Genomic DNA, 23,764 nt, shown 5'->3' with positions numbered 1-23,764 from the left:
GATTCATTCAAAATCAAAAGCAATTTAGCATCACTCTTCTTAGCTGCAAGCCATCCCTGTAAACGTCACTTCAAAAATTGTTTTGACAAATTAAATCCAAATAATCCTGTCCGCCGTTATTTTGCTATTGTTTTGTATAAAATATAAAAATTATTAATACTATATTCTTTGACTGTGAAACAATTTATGTCTTTTATGTTATTTGTAAACAAAATTACAACCATCCCTTAAAATTACTGTATTATGATAAAAAATAAAACAAATACATCAATTTACGCATTAACAAACTGCGTAACCAAAACCAAACTTTTATTATTATTTTTTTAATTTCAAACAAGAATAAAAAGTTATGGCTCCTACATTTGAACAATTCCTCAAATTTACAAATGCTGAGGAAACAATTGTCGAGAAACTGAAAGAAGCTGGTCCAAGAACTTATAGAATAAACTACGATCGAAGGTTCAAACATTGTAAAGTTTTGTATGAGAAATTCTTGAATCCCGAATTAAGGGACAAAACTTATCGCTATGGATTGGTTTTAAAACCAATGCCAAGTACTTTCAAAACTAAATTTTTGGAGTTTCCAAATATAAATAATAACGAAGGTAAGTTTTTTTTTAATTCAAGATGTGTTTTTTATATTCTGCTCAGTATTTATCATAATTATATAAAAAATCAGACCCTCAATCAATGTACCTATTGAGTTGAATTTAATTGGAACCCTAGTGTCAGTGTATCCCCACAAATTTGGCTCGGATGCCTAGCAATGTTAACCCTCTGTCGGCACACGGGTGCGAATTTGGCAGGACAAAAATAAATATTTGTCACAAAAAAGAGTCTTTATAAGGGTGAAAATAAATTTTTTGGAATTCTGAATACAATATACGAATTCCTTGGAAAATTCTACATCTACTCTATAAAATAGTGAGACCGAAGAAAGTTCTAGCGACATGAAAAAGTATAAACCAAATTCGAAAAAAAGAGGTGTGCCTACAGAGGGTTAAATGTAGGCTTGTGTAGTTCGCGAACGAACTAGTCCAATGAACTAGTTCATCTTAGTGAACTAGTGAACTTAATTCACTTACTTAGTTCAATTTAGTTCGCGAATAGCGAAGAAGATTTTTTTCAACAAACTTAACAGCAACCTAGAGCAGTCGTAATATGACATTACAAAACAGCTCTCGCTCACTTTACATTATCATTTTTTTAAAATATAGTTTTTGTGTGAATGTAAGTCCCATCTGTATAGGGAATTTTCAAATTTGGTCCTTGTCTTTTTTTCTTATACGCCGACAGCGTCCTTTTAACCTGACAGACGTTTAAAGAATAGGGGTTCAGACACCAAAGTACATATGAAATTGCATCCAATTCTTTGTGGAGCGAAACCAGGGGTCAAATTACCGGATACGTTCGTTAACGAATGGCTGCTATGTGTCCCTATCGTTTTTTTATAATTAAATAGAGACAGAAATAGCCAAACCGTTAACGTATGATCGTAATCGTGTGCCGTAATTCGACCCCAGTTCTTCTGCTCCACCTCAAGATTTAGATGTAAAAGGCACAAGGTCGCTTGTGCCAGTATCAGCGTTTCTTCAATTATTTCTGAGCAAGAACAAAAACAAGTAGCATATTGGTCCTTGCATTACTATGATTTCGATTGTATAAGAGCAAAACGAACTTCTTCTAGACTTTCGTCAGGAATCAGAAAGCTGGACAAGTACATATATGAACGAAATTAAGAATTTTTATAAAAAATAAAAATATGTATCTGTTATTTTTAGGTTGAGTTTGTTTTATTATATAGAATGCGTTAATTTTACATAAATTTTGATAAAGTTTGAACAAACTAATTTTGTTTTTTAATTCTAACAAAAACGGACTGATTAAAATAAATTGAACTAGTTCAGAACTAGTTCATTAGCGTGATTTGAACTAGACCACTCAAATGAACTAAAGTGCCCAACTCTAGTTAAATTTGAGTGAACGGTGACCATACTTCCTCTTTAATAAGGAACATTCTTGTTCTTCGATAATGTTTTCTTTTTAATATTTTTACTAAAAAGTAGTCCATGAAGTGAAGTTCTTCTTAAAAATGTATTTTAATATTTTTATTATTTGTATAATGGCCTTGTTATTAATAGAAAAATAACAAAACCGTCCAGGAATTGCATTGTTAAATCTCTATGTAATCTATCTGAATCCCTAAATTGTTAAATGGTGGGTTAGGAAATATTTTTGTCTTAAAATCGACGATCACAAATTGTATTGGTACGGGCTAACCATTTCCAAATATTTTCAACAAGGTTCAAGTCTGTTTTCTATGGCAGTTACTGAAGTACTTCCTAATTTTTGGACTTCCTCCCAATATTTTACACAGCATTTTTAGTGGAAGGAAGCGTGGTCCTGTTGAAAAATCCAGTATACTGGTTCACAAATACTAGAGACTTAAGGAAAAGTTTCTTGAATATTAATTTACAAATAATTGTTTCCATTCTTCACGTTTTAAACTCATTATCAGTTTTATCATAGTAGATTACTTTCTTCCATTCCTTAACACTTCTATTTTAACTAAAAAGTTGTGTTCAAAATGGTTTCTCCTTTCGTAGGATGTAAAACTGATAGTTTAACTCACCTAGGAAACAAAATTAAATTTTCGTTGATCCAAAATCAACAAGAAATAACACTAAACTTTTCATGTGATAAAGGATTTTAAAAACCTTAAATGCATACAATTCTGTTCGTGGTTTAGTGATGGTGTCTTTTCAAAATTCAACCATTTTAGAAGATATCCACAAAAACATTAAAGATAAGAAAAAAATAAGATAATTTTTCCTCAAAAAATACTCTACACGAAAAAGAATGTTAGAGTTATGGTCCATTTTGAAATAATTTTAGCCGTTGCTTTTCCTAACACTAAAAGCTTGTTAGGTCACACACCACTATTGGGGACAAACGATTAATGAACATTTAAAAAGTTGTGTAAATATTCTGATGAAAAGGAGTGTATGAGTTAATGGCATATCGTCCCGTTTCTGTCTGAACCACGTATTTACACAGCAAATTTTGTTCAGTTCTTAAAATAAATATACATTTTTCTCAAAGTTAAAAATATGTATTGAACAAAGAGAAATCAAGTTATGTTTATGACATACTGATTGAGTTGTTTCTACACTTAAACCTTTGTATCTATTCTTTGTGTAAGTTTTAGAGCAATGTTTAACAGAAAATTAAATCTTTTAAAAAAATGCACTTACAAGGTTCAAGCAGAAACGGGACGATATAATTTCCTTTTCCAAAACTCCAATAGTGTCAATTTTTTGCATTTCGCTAGTTTTTAATTGTTTATTTCATTATTTCTATCATTAAGGACCCTATTATGACTTGCGAATCGCTAGGAAAATTTGGCGAATCAAAGTTATTGAGTTAAGTTAAAAAGCGATATAGCAATACATTATGGGCTGATCGTTGTATTTTTCTAATTGGAATAGGACGATATGAGTGTTTCCCAAATCGTTCGACTTGAAAACATCGGTTTTGACATTCTCAACAATCGTTTGAGTATTAGACCAAAATGAATAAACAATATTTTGTGCTGGATTGATCGATTTCCTCCTGAAATGTAAGAATTACGTTTGTTAAGCACTGCACATCGGTCGATTTGATAGATTTAAGCGGCCAAAATTAATTTATGATTTATTTTGTCTTTAAACTTTATATAGTTTTCTTCTTAAAATAAGCATGTACAGTAGAACCCGTTTAACTAACTCGTTCAACAGTAAAGCCCACATATATGTTATTCCTTCGAAATAATTTTTTTCATTGAAAAATTAGCATAACTAAAAAAAACTGCTTAAAAGAAATAAACTCAAACATTTTTTGTCGTTTCACTTAAGCGGGTTTGAATATATTAACAAAAAAAAAACTGAAACTTTGAGCTGGTGCAAATAAGAAATAAGCGGGTTTCAGCGGTTGCTTTTTCTGAAGAATAAAACTAAATACGCATAATTTTATATTGAGTAAATAAAAAAATCATGTCCGGGACGTCTCCGGATATAATAACAAAATAGCTTTTAAATAAGAAACTATATTTTTTTTTTATTTACTATACTATGATTTTTTTTATTTGAAAAAGGCGTTTTTTTTAAGTGGCCAAAAAATATGACGAAAGTTGGAAATAAAATAAAATTATGAATGAATTATGAGAATCCATCTTGTTCACTTCGCTTAACAACTTTGCAAACATTTAAGAGCTTTACAAAACGTCACTAAAAGTGGAAACCGAAAATTGATAAAATGCGAGTGAATATCGAGTTCAGACGCTATGCTGATCGGCACAAAGATTGAGAGGCATACAAAGGATCGGGAGCTATCGCTGCAAGTGTCTATTTACTCATAGAGACATTGGTTTTCCTTTTTAAAGATTTTAATCGATTGCATCGATCAATAGTAAAAATCAAAACCAAATGACTTTTGGAGAAAAATAAAGTTTGTTTGAATTCCAAACTTTCCAAAAATAGAACCGATATAGTTGGTTAAAAAAGCTTATTATTCAGAATGTGAAATAGTGTGAATTTAGTCTACTAATATTTATTGAAAACTCATGTGTTTAACACTCCGAATACCATAAATAATGCCGCGATTTAAATTTACCAGACTTCGTTATAACTTATAAGAATGGATAAGGCTATAAAACTGAATTGTCTTGTACTGCCGTTACACTTTAGTTATTTTTTGAGGACGGGAATCGCATTGTAGAACGAAAATCTTTTCGATTCACTTATTCACAAAACCGGAATCTTCCCCAATATAAGAAATACTAATACCCTGCCGTTCATTTTACATTGCTTTTAAACTAGTTTAAACTAATTACGTATTGTTCTTATTTTTTTTTCATTATATTTCCTATCTCATTTTAATGAACTAATATATTTTAAATTTGCAGGTGAGTCAATTACCAGTGGCACAGTTAAAGAACAACCAGCAGAAAAACTAACCAAAAACAAAGCACTACACTTGAAAGACAAATATGAAAATGATCAGCCTTCTACAAGTTCTGCCTTCATCCACAAGCCTCGTATCATATCACCCTCTAAGGAGAAAAGAGAAAAAACTAAAACTAAACCGGAAACTAAGTTAAAACAAAAGCCTACTGCGAAAGCTTTACCTCCTGTTCCAAAAAGTCGTAAATCTGTGGAAAAGAAAAACTTATCGAAAAAATTAGCAAATGCAGTTACAGACCGTGGAGCTCCTAAAATAACACAATATTTCACTTCAAATGCGGAAAAAAGCAATGTGGATGAACATAAAGATCCCGAAGAATTTTTAGAATTAAGAAAGAGGAAACCTGATCCCTCTAATAATAACATTGAAGTCGAACCGCAAACAAAACGACCAAAGGTTTCTCTAAAGAAGGAAAAAGAAGTAGAGAAAGAAAACATAAATAGAGAGCAAATGAAAAAGGGAAAAAAAACATCATCTTCAGATGATTTTGCAAGTGAAGGAAAGCCAAAGAAAGGCGTACACAAAACTAAGCCGAAAAGAAGAAGACGATTACAATCAGAAGATATGGTTTCGGATGATTCTGATGCAAATACCAACAATTGTGAAGTTGACTTAACAATTGAAGAAAGCACAAACAGCCCGCATGAAAACTTTGATAAAAAGATGGAGTGCCATTCTTCGCCTTCGAAATCAGCTCTTCCTAAACGAAATAAAACTGAAGAGTATAGGAAGGCTTCAGATTTTATCTCGAGGAACCACTTTGAAGGATTAAGCCCTGGCCAAGCCATCAAAGTAAGTTTTTTTTGTTGATTTTATGTTCTAACTTTTCCAAAAATAGACAAATGCTTAAATTGAGCAGACGCAATATTTTATGCGATCGTTTATTTCTTTTCAAGTGAAACGTTTACCAACAAAAAGTGTCGGTTTTAAAATTTAACGCTTCTTTTACGAGTATATTTTTCTTAAATTCCTTAACATTGAAGTGCGATACAAAGGGTCATATGCACAAAGAATTCCTACTTTCCAGTACATTATCTTCAGATGTTTCTCAAAAAAATGATATAGATCTCAAGAAATTGTACTGAAAAGTGAGAAAAGAGCTTAAGGTCATTTTTTTTTTTTGCATACGACCCAAAACTACAAACACCTCATGTTTGTCTAAAAAAAGAATATCTATACTTAACTGCTCGCCTGAAGTTTGGGTTAAAGATATGTTTCACCCATAACCATAACAAACGTAATTATGCCTCATAAATTATAGCCAATCTCGTTTTCGATTGGATTCACTCAACGATTTACTCATTATGAAACCGCGTTTGCGGATAGAACAGTTTTATAAAAATGCTCAGCATCATCATAAGCTTCTGAACGGCAGCCATCTTTGTTTTCTGAGCAACTTTTTTCTCATTCTCATTTTTGGAACACGGTTCAACCGTCATAGGAATCTGCTGAAGATTTTAGTAACACATAAAATGACTTTATTTCCCTTCTTTCCATACCATATCATTCTCATCGAACTTATTTTAAAAGACAACTTCGACTTTGTTTTTGGTTCAGTTTGTGAGTTCAGATTTTCTTCAAGTCTTCGTAAGCAGTCCACTCCTCTTGGCCATCTCTCTCCAGCCCAGTGTTGTCAGAATATTTTCTTTTTCAAAAAGTAAATTTTCATACTCCAACACTGCAAATAAGAATTTCAATAAATTATAATATTGGCAGGGGTAAAATTATGTGGGCAGAAAGCCAAAACCACGAATCTGCAAAATTGTAGTTTTGAGAAAAAAGGCTTCAAAGTTTTGAAAACTCATGCAATATTATAGCAACTTGTGCAACGGAAATTGATAGTTTTGGCTTCTAAGCAACAGATGGAAGATTGTGATTGACGCAGTGAAAAGAGAGACCGATAACAAGTAAAATGACGCAATAAAATGAAACGATTTGCTCTTTCTCAATCAATTTTTGGAAAACCAAGATGCGAACTTTAGATATATATTCAATGAATTTTTTTGCAAAATTATATTTTTGAAGCTTATGCACTCTTCTTTATTTTAATTTTTCAAAACTAGTCGAAAAAAGTTGCAAAAAAAAATATTAATCTGTGGATGGAACAAGGACTAAAGGAACAGTCGGTGGAAGAAAAACGTCCCCATAAGCACAGTACCTTCAAGGAAGATGTATTTGTTGGTTATAATTTAGAAACAATAAGAACACATCCCGACAAAGTTAAAAAATACATCAAGTACTTACTGAAGCTTGAAATAAAACTGAAAAAAGGCATTGTAAGTTTTTTTCTTGATTTTATTTTATTTATAATCTGTAAATTTTCTTCTTCTTCTTCTTCCTTTTTCTCACCGCTGCACTGTGGGCTAGAACGCTATTTTAGCAGGAATTAATTAAAAAGTCAACTTCTTCAAATATTGCTCATTTTAGTCTTATTCGATAGATAAATGGACTAGCTATAATTGTTCATTCAAAATTGAGGTCAAAGCATTCATTGGATACATAAAAACACAATCGAAAAGCAAGTTTTCGAAAAAAAAGCAAAAAAGTCCACTTTTTCCTCTATCCAGATATTCGTTTACTGAGTTTGTTTTAACGGATCGATTGTGAAAATTTTGCAAGTTTATCAATTAGTGATATATCCTAATATAGTATTTGCTATTAAATTGTAATTTTATTGAACTTTTGTTTATAAATTTTAAGGTAAAGTATGTTACTAGCACCGATTTCATATAAAACGAATGTTCCTAAGCTTTAAAAAAAAGGCACGCGTAGGCACACTCTAGAAATAATTTTAAAAAGTAGCTAGCCTATATGGCATTATGTTTTTTATAAAACTACGTCCTACTAGCACAAACTTTTTTCGCTGTAACTCTGAAAGTATTGTGAGAAAAATGTTCAAAAAAACCACTTAAACGTGTTGAATGTTTTCAAATAACGGTTTTTTTTATTTGCATTAACATTTTATCTTCCCTATTTAGTAAAAACAACTTTTGTAAGCGTTCAATGACACCATTTTCGAGTTTGAAGCGTTCAAACTTCAAAAAACTCATTTTTTTGTTTTTTATACCAATAATATCTGTTTTAAATTGGAAAACCTTATTTAACATAATATTTCGTTTATTTTTGTTGTTGGTCTTATCTTTAGTGTCTGTTGTATCATTATTATATCATTCGACATCATCTTAATGGCTTTAACTGCAACTTTAGATTATTTCGAGAATTTCTAATTAGTTAATTAATTAATTCCAGCTAAAAAAGCGTTCTAGCCCACAGTGCGCTGTTATGATCTCGATGTCGAGGGGATCATAACTATAACACGTAACTGCTTCACACTAGTGATCCGCCTGTGGGGTTCGCCGGGTTGACCTCAGAAATCGACGGCAAGCCTCCCGGTTTTGTATTGTTCCATTTCTAAGGCCAACTGTATGCTACTGTTTTTGCATTTGCTTGTACCAGTAGTTTTTAGGCCTACCTTTCTTTTTATTTCGTGTTGGAACGTTGTATGATATTGCTTTTTTGACGGGTTCTCAGAATCTCTCCTTTGAACATGGCAATACCAACTGAAAAAAATTTTAAATTAAATTTTCTGAGAATTTAAATTAATTAATTAATTAAAGACTAAACGTAAATTTGTTTTGATCTAATAATCTTCAAGACTCAGACGTTTTTACTTGCGATATTCATAGATATTTCGATATTCCATAGAGCAAGTTAAAGATTGGTTAAAAAAAAACCAAACGATGATAGGAAAAATAAAAGAATAAATTAAATTAAAAAATTTTATAATTTTTTATATTTATATTTTTAGTTTTATTTAAAATTTTTAAAAACTTTTTCACAACATCTCTTATACAGGGTGTCCCAAAAGTAATGGATCAAACGAAGTATGTTAATAGGGGATCTTAAGGGCTCTCAGAATTTGGTAACTTGTTCATCCCAAATCCTTACGGTTTTCGATTTAATGCATTTCTTGTGAAATTTCGAAAAATCTCGACTTTGCAACAGTATTTTGCTTCCTGTTGCCATTATTGATTTTTGTTTTTTACAATTCTTTTACTAAAACATTGACAAATAATTAGGAACAATTAATTAATCAAAATATTTTTTATTCCATAAGCCATTTCGATGCAAATTATCTAACAGTTTCAAGTTTTTTAAAAAATCAATTTTTTACTTTTTTTTGAGAGCAACACCGCAAAAAAAATTTCTATGGTGTGAGAATGGTTTATTATTTTAAAAAGTTGCCCTGTTATTGTAGTTTTCAAAAATGTATAAAAGTTTCCAAAGTTGCAGTTAGATCGCAAAATATTACAATTTGAATTCAACAAAACAGGGTTTTTCAGAGCGAAAAACAACCAAAACAAACACATTTTCTCGAACTGTTATTTGTTTATTTTTCTTTGAACAAAAGCCTCTATTTTCGTTTGTATTTTTGCTTTGAAAAACCCTGTTTTGTTGAATTCAAATTGTAATATTTTGCGATCTAACTGCAACTTTGGAAACTTTTATACATTTTTGAAAACTACAATAACAGGGCAACTTTTTAAAATAATAAACCATTCTCACACCATAGAAATTTTTTTTGCGGTGTTGCTCTAAAAAAAAAGTAAAAAATTGATTTTTTAAAAAACTTGAAACTGTTAGTTAATTTGCATCGAAATGGCGTATGGAATAAAAAATATTTTGATTAATTAATTGTTCCTAATTATTTGTCAATGTTTTAGTAAAAGAATTGTAAAAAACAAAAATCAATAATGGCAGCAGGAAGCAAAATACTGTTGCAAAGTCGAGATTTTTCGAAATTTCACAAGAAATGCATTAAATCGAAAACCGTAAGGGTTTGGGATGAACAAGTTACCAAATTCTGAGAGCCCTTAAGATCCCCTATTAGCATACTTCGTTTGATCCATTACTTTTGGGACACCCTGTATATAAAAATGAGTTCGTTAAGTGTGTGTGGCCGATAAACTCGCGTTTGGCTGGTCCGATTTTGGTAATTTTTTTTTTGTTTGAAAGGTATTAATATGTAGATGGTTTGTATAAAAAAAATGATACCTTTTCTTCCATCTTTGCTTAGCTGTCAATTTGTACGAGTAAAGAAACACTCTCGCTTTAAAAAAAAATTACTTAGCTTAATGTGTAAACAAATTTCAAAATAATTATTAATTATTATCGTTTAGAGCCTGACTTTGGCATTTTTATTAAGAAAACATTACTCAGGATATAGCAAATCGAAAGCGTGTCGTGTGACATTACATTTAATGTAAGCAGATGGTGGAATAAACCTAATCAGGAAAATACTTTACTTTATTTAAGTGTTTTTGTTTGGTCAGCAAAACTTGCTTTAATACTATGTTTCCACCTACCCTAAATCCGAGATTTAGAATAAATCTCGAGATTTATTCTAAATTTCGGATTGAAAGTAGGTGAAAATCTTGGATTTAGGGTAGGTGAACCTAAATCCGATGTTTAGCGAAGTGGATTTAGAATAAATCTCGAGTTTTATTCTAAATCTACTTAGCTAAATCTCGGATTTGGGGTAGGTGGAAACGTAGTATAAGTATCAGTGTGACCATTTCTACATACATATGTATTTCCATATTCAATTCTTAATTTTTTGTGGATTTTAACGTAAAATGGAAAACTTTTAACGGTAAACTATATAATTTGTATGCGATTTGACAGATTTTTAACTTTTAATTGCGATTTTAAATATAATGGAGAGGGAATAAATTGAGGTTTTTAGAGATCTTAAAGTTGTTTAATAAAATAATAAAAGCTGGTGAATTTCTGATCAGCAAATAAAAATTTTTTTACACGTTGTTGCAGCTTGAAAATCTCAAGATCAGACTACAATGCGACACGGGTGCGAATTTGGCTGCACACACATGAAATGTATAATCAAATTCTGATCTTCGGTCTTATTTTTACGAATAAAACACGGGCACAATTTGGAATGTTTGCTCCAAATCGTGCAGAGCACGATTCTTGATCAAGTGGAAGGACGATTGCATTGAAGTAAAAATGTTTTCGTAAACTTATGTGCCGAAGTTAATGATCAACAAAAGTATGTGTACGAAACAATTAAACAAGGTGTGATCATTCAGAGTTTGGGTTTGTTTTTTCATATGTTCCTGATGGTACGGGGAAAATATTTTTGCTATTATTCAGAGCAACATCTAAAAAATAAAAAAAAACTGGCTCTGGCTTCTTCTGGAAATAGTGCTACGTTATTAAATGGTAACAGTACAGCTCACTCTGCTCTTAAGTTGCTTTAAAACACCTATATGTAATAAATATTTCAAAAGAATTGGCAATTACCAAAGCTTTGCAGCAGTGTCAGGTTATTGTGTGGATTAGACCACAATTGTACACTTAAAGTCAGTTGAAGCTTTAGATTCCACCTTGATAGATTTGCGATAAAGTCAAAAAATATTGGAACAATGTTCGTGTATAAATACCCCCATGTAGGGGCAAGAACTTTTTTTGTTAGATGTTTTTTCAAAACGTATTATTTTGTTCAGTATTTTTAGTTATTTTTTTAACTATATATTTAATTACCCGACGGAGTTATAGAATTCTTTCGATTAACCAGCAACTACGCAATAGGATCGCCAATTATATTGCTTCGGAATATCAATCAACCTAAGCTTTTTAATGGTACCAGACTTCCGTAAAGAAAATTCAAAGACAAAGATGTTTTAATTCCATTATTGATTTTAAACATTCGCTTTAACCATTCATAAAACGCAAAGTCTATTGTTGAAAATATGATGTATTGATCTACCCAAAAAACATTAGAATAAATTGAGAAAAATATAAATTCACTTTTTTCGGTTTTAAATTATTTTCACACAGGTTCAATTTTTTTCATGAATGCACTCAGCGAAGCGGGTGGGGTTAGCTAGTTTATTTATAAAAACAAGTTTCAGCGACGCGTTTAGGTTCTAAAAACCATCATCGGGATCAATTAATTGACTTTCGGTGTTGAATTGCCAAGAATATTGTTGGCAACTCATCACGGAAAGTCAAAAAATAAAATATGTGTTGTGCATTTATTTTGAACTTAGTTTAAGAATAAAACAACCATCAAACTCGGAATTTTAATTTACTAAATCTAATATTTACAAAAATCAAGTTTTTATTTAGCCTTTGAGATTTTTATTCACAGACTTTGGAAGAACCGAATTGCAATGAACTATCCAGATCTAAATTTATATCAGCATTTAACAAAATGACTTACGAAGATTTCAAAAATTTAATCAATTCCAAAAAATATATCTCAAACTGGACAGAAATAGGAAAATCACATGAAGAAATCGAAAAAAAATTCAAAACTTATCACACCTGTTTCATGCAAAACAAATATTCGTGGTCTGATTTTCATATTGAGATATCAAAACTTGAGTCGTTTTTACTGTCAAAAGGAATTAAGGAATTAATTCCTCTAAAAATTATTCCACCAAAAATTCTTTCTTTCGATGAAGTTTTAAATAAAACAAATATTAAGAAATTTGTAAGTCTAAGTTGTCTTGCACCACCGGAATCATATACAGAATTACTGAGTTTATGTAAAAAAGAATATAAAAAATGTGTGTGCGAAGGAATATGGACAGAGGGATTGAAATTAAATAATAAAAAAAAGGTAATACACAATCAACTAAGAAGATATGTACCTACTTATTTACTTTTGTTTTCCTCAGGAAAGCGGCAGTACCCAAGAAATGTCTATGGAATTGTTCACAGAACCTATCGAATCAAATGAAATTTCTGAATCAAAGCCTGAAATTACTGTAATTTATTATTATGTATTTTCTACTTGTTGGCTTAAATAAAATTCTTTCTTTTCTTTTTTAATAATGAAGGCCGTTCAAAAGGAATCACCACCTATTTTAAAAACCTTGGATGGTAAGGAATATGATAACAAAGTCATTGAACAATGCGTCAGGAACGCACAAAATGATTTTGAGACCAATTCTAACACCTCCACAACAGTCTCGACAGTTAAGAAAAAAAAGTATCGCAAATATGGACCGAAATCTCGAAGGTTGCAATCTTCTACAAGTGATGATGACTTGGAAACTAAAATTACTCATATAGTAGGATATGGTGATCAAGCGGTTGCTGAACCAAAGGAGCCAATTGATACTCAAGAGTTAAGTCGAATATTAACTGAAATTCAAACACAACATTCCAATGTAAAAAGCAAAGATGTTTCACAGAATAGAAAGGAAATCAGAAAATCGGCGAATAAGACAGATGATCTGGAAACTAAAATTATTCATATAGTAGGAAACAGTGATCAAACGGTTGCCGAACCAAAGGAGCCAATTGATACTCAAGAGTTAAGTCGAATATTAAGTCATGGTGAAATACAGCATTCCAATGTAAAAAGCAAAAGAATTTCAGAGAATAGAAAGGAAATACAAAAATCGGCGAGTAAGACAGATGACCTGGAAACTAAAATTATTCATATAGTAGGAAATTATGATCAAGCGGTTGCCGAATCAAAAGAGCCAATTGATACTCAAGAGTTAAATCGAATATTAAGTCACAGTCAAACACAACATTCCAATGTAAAAAGCAAAGATATTTCACAAAATACAAAGGAAATACAAAAATCGGCGAATAAGACAGATGACCTGGAAACTAAAATTATTCATATAGTAGGAAATTATGATCAAGCGGTTGCCGAACCAAAGGAGACAATTGATACTCAAGAGTTAAGTCGAATATTAACAGACAATCAAACACAACATTGTAATGTAAAACTCAAAAATGTTTTACAGAGCAAAGGAGAAATATTGAAATCCGCGTATACGACGCGTGTAGTAGGATATGGTGATCAAGCGGTTGTTGAACCAATTGAGACAGTTGATACTCCAGAGTTAAATCAAATATTAACACACAGTCAAACACAACCTTCTTATGAAAAAAACATAGATGATTCACAGAGCAGACGAGAAAACAGAAAATCCGCGTTTAAGACACCTGAAGCTGAGGCTATCACGGCAATAGTGAAACCGTTTGTGGATACCATTCAAAAAGATTTATCAGAACGGCAAAATGAGTCGAACCTAAATATTAAACAAACGTCAAATAACATGACAAAACCACAGTTCTCTACAACTTCAACTGGTACGCTTATACCTTTGTCGCCAAACATTTTTGCATACAGCGATGAAACTAATACAAAAAGTTCTAATACTCAAAGTACACAAGCATCGAAAGAAATTAATTTACAATTATCTGAAAGGGATGGTGGTATAGCAATCGCTCATGAAAAATCATCTGCCGAGCTCTCTAACCCTTTACCAACATCACCAAACCTTTTCCAATCCAGCGAAGAAAGTAATTCAAAGGTAGTGAATTCTCAAGTGATTGAAGTTGAAACCCAAGAGTCTGTTTATGTTTCTTGCACACACAATAATGACTTTCACACGGAACAAAATAACTTTTCAGTAAGCATGATTGAAATAAGTGAAAGTGAAGATCCTTTTGGTACAATCGCTTTTGAAGGAAAATCAATAGCAGATCTCACTTGTGTTTCAAAAAAGAGTGAGGACTCAAACAACAATTCAGAGGTGTCTCTAAGTGAACTAAATGTTTCAGGAGAATCGAATTCAATTGCCGCTACTCTGGGCTCAAATGAAGCAGGTAACAAAATACAGAAAAATTCAATAGATTCAAAAGTTACTACTGCCATGGAAGGAGAAATTACTGAAACATCAAATATTAACAAACGTTTGGATAGCTTGTGTTCTGCTAAACCATTGTCGCCAAATAAAATGTCGGCCAGTGTTGATTGTACTTCTGTGGAAAATTTAATTGAAAATACTCACTATAAGGATAGAGAGAATACAGTCGAAAGAGTTCGATCAATAGTTCCATCACCACCTGAATCTAGTGAGTTACAAATATCTGAAATTGAAATTCAGACGGTTCCTTTAGTTGAAAATCTTACCTCAAAAAATGTACATGAAGCTCCAGAAATTCAAAAAGATTTCAACACAGTTACAAATCAGGCAGATAAGAGTCACCAAGAAGATCATAGTCAGAGCTGCACCAATGATGAGGAAAACACCATGAAAACTACAGAAGAAAACACCAGAGCATCATTAGATTCACTTAAAAATGTCAAGGTTGTTGTTAAGCGAGGTAAGTACATAGTCAAAACTGCTTCTCCTCATATTTCACCTTTTTAATATTTGTATTATTTGTCAAGTTTGTCGTTCTTGAGAAAGAATAAAACAATATTATGTATTGAATTTTGACAAAAAACTTAATCGTTTAGGCTGAGTTTCTGATACCATACGAGTAACTTGTGTAATTAAATTTCGTGAAAAGGGTTAGTCATAGTCGCCTATTAGTTTTATTAAGAGAAAAATATTAAAATTGTTCATCTTTTTTAGTCGAAAATATGGAAAGGTCTTACATACATATTTCTTCCACGACAGTGATCATTGTGCCTATTAGTCGGTTCCTCGTTTTAACAACAGTATTCTTGTCATGTTACGGCTGCATAAAATTACAACACTCTAAAGCCGTTTTCGTCCTATGTAGCCAATTCTCTGATATTTGCAGTAGATAAAGCTTTTCTCCTTACAATTGAATTTTATGAAGAAGTATTAATATATTTTGACCTTCACGAATCTCAAGAGCATTCCGATTTTTTTCCAACAGACGCTGCCTTCATTCATTTACAGTCCCTGGCCATATTATAAGATGCACTTGTAGATTTTTTAAACAAAATTAAAATAAACCGCTGTTTTAAACGTTTTATTGCAGTTCTTTGGATCTATTTGTATAATTTACTGTATTTCCAAATTTTTATAAATTAAAAAACATCATTCATATTAATGGAAAGATGATAAATAATTATTCAACAAAATCTCTTGCCCATGGTTAAAATTTCAAGCTTAAAAAAATAAGCCTCAGTTACCGTTAAATAGACGTTTAAAGCTTGTTTAGCCACGAAATCACGCCCCGTGATGCAGCACACAAGAATACGATAAAAACAATTGTATACTCTTTCAAAGAATTAACCTATTCGGTTAGAAAGGGAAGTGATAAAAACACAGAAAGAAGTAAAACTTTGACAACTTTGTCGGTTGAATTTTTGAATTTTGAAGATACATAAACCTGCATTGCTCTCATTACATGCTGAAATAAGTTGATACAGTAAAGAGCTAATCTTCCACATAAAACCCTCAACAAATTCTGAAAACTCTACGCTTATTTGAAGTCTTTTGGACGACAAAAATGCTATCTTATTTTTTGTTTCTGAGAAAGTTAATTTTAATGGTGTTCTGCCAGGTTGTTTGTGTTGAATAGGGTTAAGCATTGTGTCCTAAAATGCTAAATGAAAGATTTTCCTTTACTTATGTTTAACCCTATAAATCATTGATTTAAGTTGTTTTGGTCAAGTTGCTGTTGTGGCTTTTTTTGAAAAAATTCATCCTACAGATTTGCTTATCTGCGGTATAGTATCGTATTAATACAATAAGATTACTATTAATTTTAATTTTCATCAAGTAAGATTCAGAAAAAACAGTTATGGACTCCTACAAAATCATACATAATACTAATGACACATATTTGCTTTTTTAATTATAACTCTCCAAAATCTACAGTAAAATTGTATTTCGTTTTAGAAATCTTTTCTGAGAGTTACAGCCAATATGATAACGATGTTGAAATCATTGAAATTCCTCAATCAGGGCCGATGGTTATTGATGACGAAGAAACAGTACCAGAACTATTAGAAGAGCTTTTGGGTAGCTCAGCATTTACTCAACGTCCTCCAATGACAATTGTACATACCAGTTTGTCTCATTTAACACCTTCATCTATTTGTTTGGAGAACTTTCCACAAGCCCAACAATTGCCTTCGAATTTTGACTTAACACAAAGCCAATCGAATCTAAATCAAACAGTCAACGAAGACATTCATATCTTAAACAGAACCATCAATGCTGAGACCACTTTGAAAAACACAGATAATGCTCGAGATTTGACTGATTGTCAGATATTCAAAACCCCACAGAAGGAAACCACGAACTTGAATTGCTTTGAAAATCTTGTTTTGAAGAAAAGCCCGAGCTCAGAAAAAAAATCTAAGAAGAAAAAATCGGATGGCAAGCAAAAGTCTCTTCACATCAAATTATCAAAGCTTAAAAATAATCAACAACCATCCCAAGCAATCTCAGAAATGAGCTATGTTTCGATGGCGCCACAGAATATTCCATCGGACATTGAGCTTACACAACCATCATCAACGAACCAAGGACAGACGAGAAACTTGCAGGTTGTTTTACCATTGAAAGAAGGCCCAATTGGAGAAAATATGGAAGAAGTGACTAAAATTTCGAATCAGCCAACAGAAAACAAACGAATAGAAGGTGAAACACCTAACACTCAAGAATCAGGAATATCTATGGTTGTCTGTGTAAGTGAGAGTTTCAATGAAAGTAATGAAAGTTCTGTGAATTTAGAATCATCCCGAACAAACACAAAAGATAAAAGAAAGTCTAAAAAATGTTTAAATTCTAACAAAAACCCAATTTCGTGCGAAGAACAACAGGAGGGTGTCATTGGAGTACAAAAAAAGCGAGGCCTGGAAATTTCAAAAGTAAAGTCAGGTAAAAGATTGAATTGATAAATTAATCAATTGGGTGCTAAACATTTTTTTTTCGCAGAACGGTTAGAAAATATAGCTGTAGTTTCATCTAAAAAATCTATTGATGTTATACTTCTAGAAGACAGCACAGACCAAAATGATGGAACTGCAGAGGATGTCGTTCGAGTTGGGGTATCTACCAATAAAAACCACCCGGAAGTTGTTTCGAAACATAATAGAGAAGATCTTTGTTTGACTAATTGTTCCAAAAGCATATCAAATAAAAAAGCTGAGGGTCCTGAAGAAAAAGACTCAAACAGTAACAGTGAGACAGAAATTAATGAGAACGAACATTTAACATTGCCAATTCTCACATCAGAAGACCATAATTCTGTAATTAACAATTCTGATTGTGTTGACGAGAGTGCTTTTACAAAAAGTCCATTAAAACAAGTTAAAACTAGACCTCGTTCACCTTTTAGCAAGAAAACGGATATTGACAAAGACTCGCCAGCTAATAATTCCGGCAAAGGTGTCTCACCAGAGATTTCTAAGTTAATTGTTCCTGGCGTTTCCAAGAACACTGACGAAACAATTTTATCACCAACAGCTTTAAAAGGCAATTATGAAAGTCAAACAGTTTGTCCATTAATTGACAAAAAATTAACAGAAACAATTCAATGCACTGGACCTAGAGAATCTTCTGAAAGTTTTGTAGTCCCTTCTCCAACTAATAATCAACATACAAAATCATTAAAGGATGTTGATGAAAATTTACAAAATAAAAATCATGTACATGGGTTTAAAGAATCTCTTGAAATTTGCTCAGAACCATCTCAATCTTCTAGTAAAATTAAAATTACATCCGAAAATGAGAGCTACTCTTTTAGAAAAGCTAACGGACCACATTCGACACCTATTATTACAAGCACTCAATTAGAACGCCAAGCTTTAAGCGAAACAGAATCTTTTGGAAAAGCGATGGGACAAAATTCGACACCTATTATTACAAGCACTCAATTAGAGCCCCAAGCTTTAAGCGAAACAGAAAACAACGATGAAACACATAATTCTTCGGTTGAATTTATTGATTTTTCTTTCTATACATCCTCCGATGATAATGAAGACGAAAAAAAAGAAGAAAAATTCAGTCATTCTACAAAATTTAAAGAACTTTCGTCTCCCCTAACTAATATTGTAGAAGAATCGCAAACTTTGACCGTCCAAAATATTGAACAAAGTGTGAAAAATTTGAATGAGGGTTCAGAATGTGTTTTACCAGTAAATATGCCTTTAAACAGTGAAAACACTTCAACAAAAATTTCAAAGAATACAGAACTGTCAGAGATAACATGTACAGAAGGAACAAAACGTATTTTGAACAGAGTCGAAGTCAAAAATAAGTCACCAAGTATTATAACTTCAGAAATAAAAGAAGGTGCTAACTTAAAAGAACCCACTTCACCAATGTCAAAAGATTCCGTGAAAATCATTTCTGCAGAACGTTTCCAAAACGTGAACAATTCGAATCATGATAAGAATTTCTCAAATAATAGTAATATTGTTGAGTTAATTGAAATTACAGGTTCTGAATCCTGTGATAGTGGTACACTAAACTCTCAAACGTCGCAAAACAAGGAAAATCTTCAATCCTCAACAAACTTGCAATCGCTGGGTGCTGACGAAAATACTACGATTTGTTTGAACATGGTTGAAAATGAGAAAAATAATGAGGAGCATCTAAATACTCAATTGATAACCGAACACGTACCAGAACAAACTGAAGGTTGTAGTCCTCTTGAAAGATGTAAATCCAGTTTTACTCAAAATTCAAACCATCAACAAGAAGCCCCGAATCGTAACAAATGGGTAAATACAAACAAACGCCGAAGAGCCATGTCTGAGAAACAACCACAAAAACATTCAGAAATGCATATCAGTTTTTCTCAGCCATCCGAATGTTCTGATAAAGGAGTTCTACCAACATCCCCCACTTTAAAGCGATTGGTCCAAGATGAACCTGTAGAAACCATACCCAATCGTTTAAATTCTACAAAAAATTTTGAGTGCACAATGTCAAGAAAAGTTGAAACTTTTGTTCTACCAGGATTTATTCCCATTAAATTCCTTCAAAATTTAGAAGCCAGCTCTGAAGAGTTAGTCGAAGTGCCTTTACTGATTGAAAAACGTCTTATAAAAACCATTCCTTTAAATGTCCCAACATCAGAATCAATAGAAAAGAATCCAAATGCACTTATGCTGAAAATTGAAATTAAACCCGAGCAAACACCAGTATTTCTAGAACATTCAATTCATGCTTTACGTCATGAGGTTAAAAGCTTAACCAATTCTCGAACTCGGCTCAGTAACAAAAATATGAAGACGTCACAAGGAGAAGTGTGTATTCAAAAAGATCCCGAGCACCAAAACATTCCTAAGAAAAGTTCGACACAATTGGGATTAAAACAATCAAAAACGAAAATATTTCAACCTTCGAACATGAAAAATAAGACAACACCTAAGAAATCCCTGAAGTTACCCGATTTTGTGCCACAAAAAACACATGCCTTTTCATCTCTTCCCATAGGAGCATGCAAAAAACAATCGAAAAGCAAAACGCCTAGTCTTATGACTGTCGAAGAATGTGATTTTAATATCGAAGATGCATCTCAACCAATGGTCACAGAAACTGCATCTCAAATGCTAGGTGCTGACTGTACTTTATTGGAAAATTCCGATTTACTTAGAAAAGTGGATAAAATTTATAATCCAAAACATCCTGAGATACCAGAATTGCAAATAGAAAAACTTCCTGAATTAATTCCATCATCACCTGCAACCACATGTAAGATAATCAAATATATACCATTAACTGTGTCTGAAGGAGTTACGGCTCGGAAAGTCTGGCAAGTGAATCTCCAATGGAAGAGCCCAAAAGCGATGTCAATTGACGTTAGATTTAGCGTCCATAAACAATATATGACTGTCTGTGATGAATCAGCTAAGCTGCTATTTACTTTTCCGCCAGAAATATGGTCTGATGTTCATAGAATTTTAAGAGAAATTGATCACTTTGAGTATAAGCGGAGAACCTTGAGAAATCAACGTAAAACTAGTTCATTGCACAAAGTTCTTAGACAGCTTTTCGATTCATCAACTCAAGTAGTTGTTTTAAAAGTTATTGATGACCGATACAGCCCCTATGCAATATGTGAGAAGACCATTCCCGTGTATAGAAAACCATTTCAATGCCTGACGAATGGAATTCGTGAAAATATAATAAACAAAATGCAATTTCTCAAGGAGACTCTTCAAAATAAAAACTAAACTTATCCGGGCCGATTATAGCTTCTTGTAAACAGACATTTTAAGTTTTTTTTCGGAAAATCTTATAAGAAAGATTTTTAAATTTTATTCTTTTTTCTTTCAGAAATCGCGAGCTTTTATTATTGATAGTGATGTGAACTTCTCGTCATTGATTTTTATTATTTTGTGTTGTTTTTTATAATTTATCTTTTTAATTATTATTTTGTAAATTTGTACTTTAACTCAAAACAAAAATATGTTGATACTTTGTTCATATTGTTGGAAAAAATATATACATTGGTTATAAAAATTTAAGTTGCAGTTTTTTTTTTATTCAAGTTTGTATTTTCGAAGTGAAAAAATTACTTTTTTTTGTCTTTGCAAATCCTCAAATACCATCTTTGGTAACTTCAATGAAAAATTTCACTAGAGTTGATAAATGTTAAAACTACATTGTGCATGGTAAACTATAGACCAAAAGTGATTGTTCTTCGTTTGACGCTCAAAAAATCGGAATATTTAACCTATTAATAGAGGTTAAAGTATTTTAAAATCCGATTTTTGAAAAATAAGATCATCAAAATCTAAGATGCACGGCCGGGTTCCCTAATAATTTGCTTAAGTTACCCCACTACAAGTTGTGAATAAAATATTAATCACATCAATGTACTTGTATGTTCTTGTACGTTGTTAATAAGAGGTTAAGAAAACAAAATTATTTAATTCAGATTTTAATCAGTTGCTTGACAGTTGTTAAAAACTAAACTCCAAAAAAAGTTATTTAAGTAAATTTTCATCAATGTTGATGTTTCCTTGAACAATTTTTGATTTTATTAACACAAAAAAGTTATATTTTATTCGTTTTTAGTTTCGGAAAAATAAAATTATAATATGTTGTCCATAATTCATAACTTTATTTTGGAGCTAATGGTGGTCCATATCGATATGTTATATATATTTTAATTTTCAAGTTTTAATTATTGGATCAACTCCAATTTATTCAGTTCAGACTTCGTATTGAAATCAGATATCTCATTAAGACTTCTAAATGTTACTCTTCATTGAGGTGGGCTGCTCTTAAGTTCTGCAGCTTTGGTTTGAAATCGCGTAATCTTCAAAAGTATAGCAAACTATTGGAAATTTGATGTTCTACAACTTTTATGATAAGGAAATATTGTGTACCTATCATAGGGACTGAGGAAATTAAAGAAAAAAAGTAAAAATAAAAATATAGTGACATAACCTCAAAAATATTGTTTTCATGGAAAAACGGGACTTGTATGAAGTTGGCACCTCCAAATGCTATTTTTTTTTCAAACCTGCCTGGTTCGATTGCCCAAGATAGCTCAAGATTTTTTTTTGCTAGCCCACCCTTAGTTCTAAAATTATAACGGAGTTATTTTTTTTTTTTTCACCTCAAAAATCACAAAAAATATTTGTTTTTTCAGTGTAAAAATTGTTGGTTTTCACTGTGGTTCATTTGCCCAACGTTAGCCCAGGATAGCGCAACTTTTTATTCCATTATTTTTTCAATAGATACGGCAAAACATTTTTTTTCATATCAGAAACCGAAACAATTGTGATTTTTTTTCCTGTGAAAAAATCTTTAGGGATAATTACACTTTTCAGACACGAAATCGTTTCACCATTTTCATCAGTGTATAATACAAAGCAGAAACATTATTTTCTATTGGAGTTTGTTTAGTTTTAAGTATATCAATAGGTAACAGAATAGGCTAATGTGAAAATTTTTAATGATGTGAAATTTTTTAAATGGCGGCGTAGTTCAGGATCATAGTAAAATCCTGTGCTCCCATCGGGCGACCAACTAACTCCTACAGTCTTAACCGGTGTGGAGCTTAACGTTACTATTTTCTAGTGAAGTACGTAGTTTTTTTTTGAAATATTGATTTTTAAAGAAATGGCAGTATTTTGAAAAAAAAATATTTTATTCCAAAAACGAAATTCGGTGTAAAAAAGACCATAAAATCGTTAAATTTTAATATTAAAAAAAAATCCTACGTACTTCACTAGTATTGTAAAAATAGTATTGTTAAGCTCCACACATAATTTCAGCCCAATCGGTTAAAAACTGTAGGAGTTAGTTGGTCGCCCGATGGGAGCACAGGATTTAACTATGATCCTGAACTACGCCGCCATTTACAAAATTTCACATCATTAAACATTTTCACATTAGCCTATTGTGTAACCTTTTGATATACTTAAACAAACTAAACAAACTCCAAAAGAAAATAATGTTTCTCCTTTGTTTTATACGCGGATGAAAATAACACTCGATTTCGTGTCACAAGGTGTTATAAACTTTTAAGTTAAAAACCGTGGTTTGTTTGCTCAAGGTAAGTCCAGGATAGCCCAACTTATATTTTCGCTATCCTACGTTTAGTTTAAAAATTATAAAGAATTAGTTTTTATTCACCACACAAAAAAAGTACGCATACACCACAGTGACCTTTTTTTTTAAATTATAATTAAGAACAATTAAATCGACTGGTGTTTGCATTGCGCTTCAAATGTTATTTATTTGACTAAGAATTTCTACTTGATTGAATGTCGTCCATATAACATTCCTGTTAAGAAGCTTAAGTTGATTTGATTCATTTCACCTTAAAAACCACAACATACAAATATTTGTTCAAGTGTAAAAACATTAATTTTTGGTTTGCCATATAAGCATCTAGAAAAGCTACATGCTAAGTAAAATCTATCCAAACATTTTTCAAAAGTAAGGCCTGGTACGCAGCTCGGGCTAAATTTTATCTCCCATACAAATTATCGAAAAATTTTAGCCGAGCTAAAATCTATCCCATACAAATTATC

The 23,764-nt window shown here is 31.7% G+C and overlaps 1 protein-coding gene across 6 annotated transcripts; it reads left to right on the top strand.

Annotated features, from left to right (window-relative positions):
* The first annotated feature begins 102 nt into the window (after positions 1–102).
* On the top strand, positions 103–21,241 carry LOC129914781 (uncharacterized). Of its 6 annotated transcripts, none has more exons than XM_055994170.1 (9): positions 103–605; positions 4,943–5,793; positions 7,065–7,277; positions 12,173–12,646; positions 12,705–12,794; positions 12,867–15,159; positions 16,656–17,138; positions 17,211–17,642; positions 17,700–20,998. In XM_055994170.1, exons 1-9 carry the CDS (start codon positions 350–352, stop codon positions 20,945–20,947), a joined length of 8,340 nt encoding a protein of 2,779 aa, XP_055850145.1. In that variant the 5' UTR covers positions 103–349; the 3' UTR covers positions 20,948–20,998. The 6 variants fall into 6 exon arrangements, with proteins under 6 accessions (XP_055850145.1, XP_055850144.1, XP_055850143.1 ...); XM_055994169.1 differs by having other exon boundaries at positions 17,202–17,642; XM_055994172.1 differs by adding an exon at positions 21,051–21,241 and having other exon boundaries at positions 104–605; positions 16,656–17,642; positions 17,700–20,465.
* Positions 21,242–23,764: the final 2,523 nt, after the last annotated feature.

This window comes from Episyrphus balteatus, chromosome 3 (genome assembly GCF_945859705.1).
Source record: "Episyrphus balteatus chromosome 3, idEpiBalt1.1, whole genome shotgun sequence".
Taxonomy (NCBI): Eukaryota; Metazoa; Arthropoda; class Insecta; order Diptera; family Syrphidae; genus Episyrphus; species Episyrphus balteatus.
Note: the sequence above shows the minus strand (reverse complement) of the source record. Positions and strands in the feature narration are given on the sequence as shown.